The 6937-nt window shown below is 48.2% G+C and overlaps 1 protein-coding gene across 1 annotated transcript in view; it reads right to left on the bottom strand.

Annotated features, from left to right (window-relative positions):
* Positions 1-3700: 3700 nt before the first annotated feature.
* T265_07692 (hypothetical protein) overlaps positions 3701-6937 on the bottom strand; it is a gene marked incomplete at both ends in the record, with an annotated part of 12677 nt that continues 9440 nt past the window's right edge. Inside the window, 3 exons of the mRNA XM_009173280.1 lie at positions 3701-4089; positions 4913-5172; positions 5561-5800. Coding sequence (XP_009171544.1) covers positions 3948-4089; positions 4913-5172; positions 5561-5800 — 642 coding nt within the window. The remainder of the gene's footprint in view (positions 4090-4912; positions 5173-5560; positions 5801-6937) is intronic.

Below are 6937 nucleotides of genomic sequence, written 5' to 3'. Positions count from 1 at the left end.
GTGGCTGACGGGATGAGCATTTCTCCTGTCGGTTTTTGAGTTCACGCTACTTGGAACTCTCTATTACTGAGTTCGAACACAGACTCACTGTTCAGGAAATTAATTTGAAAACGAAGCCTTACTGACATTCGGGTTTTTTTACTGGACGGCTTCCACTGCTTGTCGTATGGGAAACACTTGACTATTCAAAAGAACACTCCATATAGGCTCGCGCCCCGAAAGACTACCAAATGCTTTTCCGGTGAGTGGTCCTTGTGTTAGGATTAGACTGCATTGTGTTACGGCCCCTTGACAGCAATTTCTTCGCAAATGGACAATGCAAACGACAGAATGCTATACAAGCCGGGCTAGTAGCAAACCGTACCTTAAACTAACCTTTTGCATGGCGGTCTGTCCAATCATGTCACTTGGGCTTACACGGATTCGCGCTGCACTGACAAAAAAGATAATAATCGTGCACATGGAACCCTCTTCCGGTCCATAGGCACCCAAAAGGAAACCAGGCGGCTGAGATACTTCCAGATTGTCCAAGTTGAGACAGAAGCGGTCCGGTGTTGGGTTCGAACCACGGACATTCAGTGGATTCGTGTCTCGACCACTGAGCTACGTGCTGCCCATTCACAAAAGCTGTGGATCAGAGACTTCAGAGACTGTCTAGCATCCCCGGATGGAACGAGTGACAGCTGGGCAAATTTAGCTCCAATCCTTACCTAACTTTCCTTCTCGCACGAACGCGTTTTCGTGGGTGCGGCCACATCTACATCACCAAAACTAGACAGAACAATGGGTTCGGGATCTTTGACGGTTCCCAACAATCGCAGTATTCATGAGACGTCTGCAACGAGCTACAATACGTGCTGTTTTGTATAGCTGTGAGACTTGGCCTACTCTAGCAGCGGAACTGAGACGTCTTCAGGTGTTTGACAATCGTTGTCTCAGAACCATAGCTCGTGGGGGTTGGTGTCGACGAATTCGTGGCGAGGCAGTTATAAAGCGCGTTTTCGGTTGTGCAACGGGTACCTCCATTGAAGAATGTGTCCAATACCAGAAGATGCGTTGGTTGGGACGTGTTGCGTATACCGAACCATCGTTTGCCGAAGAGAGTGGTGTTTTCCATACCCAATTCAGAGTGGCGTAAACAGAGAGGTGGCCATCCATGACCTGGCAGAGGAGTATGAATGAAATTACGAAACGCTTGGGTGCTGTCGGTGCTACTCGCCTTCCAGGATGGGGACCGCGTGATCCTCACTGTGCCTGGTTGAAGACACTACGAGATATGGCTGCCAACCGATGTCAGAGCGTTCTTGTTGTCAGTTTCTATCCAGATTGCCTGAGTGAATGTCTGGAGGTATAGGCACCTAGGAATGGCTGTGGTAAGCTATCACTGAGTTCCTTTCCCATCCACCTTTAATCTCTACAATAAGGCTTTCAAGCAGATCATGGTTGTACGGCAGTGAAGCATTGGTGTTGAACACTGGTGTCATGCTGTCGATGATGATGATGATGTATGGGTTGCACGAGTTAAAAGCGCCCTTATTTTGTGGTGGATATCTCCGGGCCGAGGCGTCATGACTGATGCAGTTGAGTACAGGTCTGACAGTGTCGAAATCATCACCGTAATTTGGATCAGGTGCCCATAAACCACGACCAAGTCTCACTGCGTGGCAATGTCCAGGGTTTTGTTTCATTATTGGCGTAATTGAAAAAGCTGTCGCATTCCGATGCGTAGTAGCGGGAAGGGACGACCTCATTACGTACAGCAGTTTGAATGGTGCCTTCTCGTGGATGCCCGTGCCCCAGTAGAACACCACCATCTACTGTGGCGAAAGGTTCGCGAAAACAGACAAAGCACGTTCCAACATTCGCCGCGAAACGAATAGTCCCCCTACCCGAACGGACCCCACTTCAGTTAGATTGAATGTGTGAATTCCCAGTCAGGTTGTCGGAAGATGGGACCTCGGTGAGATGGTAGTTAATCCACTGAAACAGATACTATAAGCTACGGATTGGGTGTGCTATACCGAAGATGCCAATTCGAAATGAATCGACTGAAAATTCGGATGACCCAACAGAAACGATCTGTAACAACGGTATTTTTCTCGGCTTATTTCTCGGTCTGGGCCTCCTGAGCTAGCGCTCAAGTCAAAACAACCGCCAAAGGTGCACAATGTATATTATACCCAAAACGAAGTCAGGAACACTTGTACAGCGCTTCATATATATAGCGTAGGTGGTAGTAACTTTCTGGAAATTCTGACGCGTTCTGGATGCGCCATTGGCAGCCAGCACTCAGTCGATACTGGGTCATGATTGGCTGTTGGATCCAGACTTTCGACCAATCAGGTCTCGACTTGGTGCCGGACCGGCAAGCGTCCCGAGTTCTTGACCAATCTTGCGTGGGATGGACTTTTCGGCCGTAGCAGCACCTGAGTGCGAGCGGTGAAGCGGGATCCGCGTGCAATTCCACCTAACACGATTGCAGGTGGTTCGAAACATCTGAGCGTTTCTAATAGGTCACTAGCGACGAGAGTTGCCAAGGTAGCAGGCCAGCGCGGCAGTTCCACTGTCGAGGTGTAGCGTCCTCCACCAAGGACTGGTCGGAATTCGGGAGCAACGCCCCAAGTTGTAAGACCCGCGGAAGCGGTTGTAGCCAGATCCTCTTGTACTACTAACAAGCTTCTAGTTTCTTGTCAGGTCTTTTTCAAAATCCACTCGAATCGAAATGAAAGCATATATTCGGATTTCTGATTTAGCTACCGTACATTTCTACATAAATTAGGACCATAATTGGTTAAGGCGTATGGATATCTGACCTAGGAGCACGATTGGTAATCCGCACAAGCGAACTCGGATGAGTGGGAACCTGGTAACTTTGCTATCTGTGTAGATAGTAGTTCCCAACCTCCCCCTGTTGCCCTGCAATGGGCACCTGATCATGAAAACGCAAAGGTGCGTTTCTCAAGAGCACTCGTGTTGTATTCTCATGGAATAATGGGACAAAAACGGTTAGCTTAATCCGAGACTTGATAGTATCCTGGTTCCTGACAGGCCATTGTATTCGCCCCAACGCTAAGATCTGTGAACACCGGACCAGTAATGCTGAAGTTCGCCTAATGGTTTCGTCTACCTGGACAGCTGTACCAGTCCCGGTGGTCTCGCGAAAGATGATAGTTCCATCCGGATCGGGAAGGCCAGAGCAGCTTATGTGAAACTGCATCACCTGTGGCGTGGGCGTGAAATCCGTTTATCCGTCAAAGGTAGAGTTTACAGTGCTGCGGTGCGCTCCATTTTACTATACGGCTCGATTGGTCCGTGTCCTGTACGTGACACATCCATCCAAATGATGTGATGTTCGGTTATTAGGGACGACTGGCCTCCGAACACCCAGCTACTACCTTCAATGCATAGCTCCACTCCCAATCTCTCCAGTTAAATGTCCACTGACGGACCTGTATTTAGGCATTAATTATATCAGCCCCCACTTACAATGCGCAGCTACCCCAAATTTCCAAATCACCAGTGGATGAAACTGTGGCAGCCACACCCAGTGTACAACAAGTAGGCGGATCTTACAGCTGGTGATAATCATGACAATGAACTCAGTCCAGCCTATCCAAGTTGTTTTGCACGAAAGAGCATGTGATTTTAGAGCTGCACCAAAATCGTCAATGTCATCAAAAAATATGGCAGAAACACAGGTTATAGGTAGAACAGAGTAGTATATTTTACCGAACGAAACAGAGAATTATTCGAGACGCGAAAGGCGGATCACCAACAAGAGGTATACAGCAACAGCAACGGCTGATTTCTCAGTTTTGTAATGGTATCGGGGGTACTAGCGGTGGAAGAATTCGGCAGGCAGGTGCGAACATGGTTGAGAGCGAAGGGGTCAAGTGGATATGATAATGTTTCGGTAATGGGCGGGGCATGCGAATGGATTAAATCAACTAACGAAGACTGACGTTGAAGTCAACCGGGCCCCGAGGACCCGAAGCACCTGCGTTGACGTGGAACAACGCCTTCCTTACCACATCCATATCGACCTCCATCCTTGGACCGGACTGAGCGCCACCAGCATTCCGTTGTTGCCTGGGTGAAAATGTAGAAAGAGGTAGGATGAGTTCACCGAAGAAGTGAAAAAAGGAGAATCGCCTATGCGAAACCAATCAGCGACAGTTTGTCCAGATAACCGAAGAAAACATACATGGGTCATTGACTACTGACGTGCATATGGAGATAGGCTGGATGTGTACATGGAATTTTTAAGCGACATCCATCATCAGGTAGCACCTGAGTAGTATCAGTTGCAAACTACGTTACGAACATCCTGCGTCTGGGTAGGATACTACACCAAAGTTGATTGACAGAAAAGGAGATCATCTACACAGGATTGTTTCACAGTATCTGGAATGGGTAGAAGAGCTGTGGAGGTTTCGCACATTGATCGCTGACTATGTAGAATTAGCGGTATTTCGCTGTTGTGAAATTTTTCCGTTAGGTAAAAACCACAGGCACTGTTCGGAGTTAATCTTGGCTGCCATCTGCTACAGGTAACGCACTAGTGACTAGTGGTTCGTTCAAGGAACTTACAATCTTTTTTGCGACTGTGGCGTTAGTAGTATCTAGATGTATTTTTTCATCGCCCCACAATGAGTCGCGGATAAGTGGTGGACTAGCGTATACGACTACTACTCATACTGGACTGTTTGTACAGGCCCAGAAGACTGGTTCGTTTTTGCAAAAGTATCTGCATCCCATCTACTCTAAGGGTAAAAACATATCGCACGTACTAGAGAACGGGATCTTGGAACGAACTCGGTCGCCATACACGACTGCCCAGCAGAACAACAGCCGACACAAGCCTGCTTTATTGTTACACAGCCATCATTCAAAAAATGGACCGATAACGTACCATTGACCAGAAGCGCGTGTGTTGAAGCCTCCATGACTGGGACCTAGACGAGATGCAATTCGACTGCTGGGTGACCCACCAGCTGGACTATCTGGAACCTGCGTGATCAGTGCCACGTTCATCGGTCGTCCGTCCAGTTCACGGTTATTATAACGTCGTACAGCCTCTCTGGCGTCAGATGCTTCGTTGAACACAACTTCAGCGTGCCCAGGGCGAATCAGGTTGCAAAGGCGAAGCGTCCCAATGCTACTGAACAGCTCCTGAACAAAGTCAGATGATGTACACAGGTCCCGATTACAACGGAAAAGCCAATCCTGACATAGCGCACAATCAACCAATAACCATTCGCCTATCAAATCCAAGTTAAAATACAATAGTTAACGGACAGAAGTGTTTGACTTCTGCCTGGGAAAACTAAGTTTCGAATCCAAAGATGAGGATTCCAAAAACGCCCCGACAGTGGTCGTGGCTCACGCAATTACGGTAATTGACAAGGGATAACATCGGAAATATCATAACACATGTCGGAAAAGAAAATGCACCACCACAACTCTGTTTAATCAATTAATTAAACTAAAAAATTGGATCGGTCGACTGATATTTGTCCACGAATGCAGTCACTTCATAACAACGCTCTGGGAAACTCACAAACACGTCGTCCAGCGTCACTGAGGGCTGCAAATTTCGAATCTCCACCCGGAACCCTTGGATGGGACTGACTTTTGTGCCAGTCACAGGTATCGAGGCTAGCGCTTCCATCGGGTTGGAAATGGTGGTGAACAAGCGACCGGCAGCGGCCGAGGTCTGAAGAAACGAAGCTGGAGCAATGGTTGGCAAACTGAGCAAGTCCGGTATGTGGGACGGAGCGTATCGACGAAGTGGCCGCCTCTGAAAATCAAACAGGTTGGGACACCTCAGGAAACAGGACATGAGGTTTCGGTGATGGAATAAACACCACACCGGTTTATGCGCTCTAAGGATCAGTGAGAAATGCAGTAGCTGGGTGCTTTCGAGAGTGTAGGAATCCAGTTGGCTAATGGGACTGACAAACTGGCTGAACCCTACATAACCTTAAAAGGTGAGATGTACATTTCCAATAAATAAATTCCGGATAGTTTCGGCCTGAATATTGGGGTAGTCGATGTCAAAAAGTTAGGTCGGCAGCGGGGGGCGCATTAGATGATAAGATTCATTCACACATCTCAATATCCAGGGGAAAAATTGATCATCTCGACTGCTCTAACCTAGGCTTGGGCAGCCTAGCAGAATGCCACCCCCGTGGTTCCTTCAGGTGGCCTTGCAAACATACACCGAAAAAATGTTACGGCTGAACGGGTGTTTTTCGGTTAGTTCGTATTAAGGAAAGATAGCCAGCTTTCGGTGCCGAGATGCCATGCCACACCTGAAGGAACCACAACTGCTGGGATACTGCCAGGTTGCCTAGACAGAAGTCGGGTTCGAACCAAGGACCTTCTGGTTACTAAAGCCGCGCTCTAACCACTGAGCCATTTCGGCCATGAGCGGATAGGCAGCAATGAGTAATTCACAATGAGACAAGATACAACACCACTCATTTTTCAGTCACGGCATTTACTGGCTCCTCAAGTGGCTGATTCTCAACTGAAAGGTTAAAATTGTGCAGCTCGGAGCTGTGTAGATCAAATCTTCATCTTTGGTCAATGCTAGGACACTATTACACATGTCCGGCAGCATCAATTCATCTTCCGTTCTCTAAGCAGTGGGTACTGAAGTGCGATCGGACCGTTTTACCTCTCCGTTCCTCTTCAACCTAGTGCTCACTGATGTGCCGTACAAGGTACCCAAATGCCACATAAGCGGAGCGTCCCGATTCCCGCAATGCAATCGTGGATTCGGAGGTCGCCGATGACATCGTTTGGATCGGTCATGCTAGCTGAAACGTGCAGACTGCCTAAGAACCATCATCATCATCATTGTCAGCTGTAAGAACCGCGTACTCGTCGTACAGTGGTTGCAGCTGCCGCAGTTTCGTTCACCGGTGATTTG

Source organism: Opisthorchis viverrini, assembly GCF_000715545.1.
Source record: "Opisthorchis viverrini unplaced genomic scaffold opera_v5_182, whole genome shotgun sequence".
NCBI lineage: Eukaryota > Metazoa > Platyhelminthes > Trematoda > Opisthorchiida > Opisthorchiidae > Opisthorchis > Opisthorchis viverrini.
The sequence above is the reverse complement of the archived record's forward strand: the minus strand, read 5'-3'. Positions and strand labels throughout refer to the sequence as shown.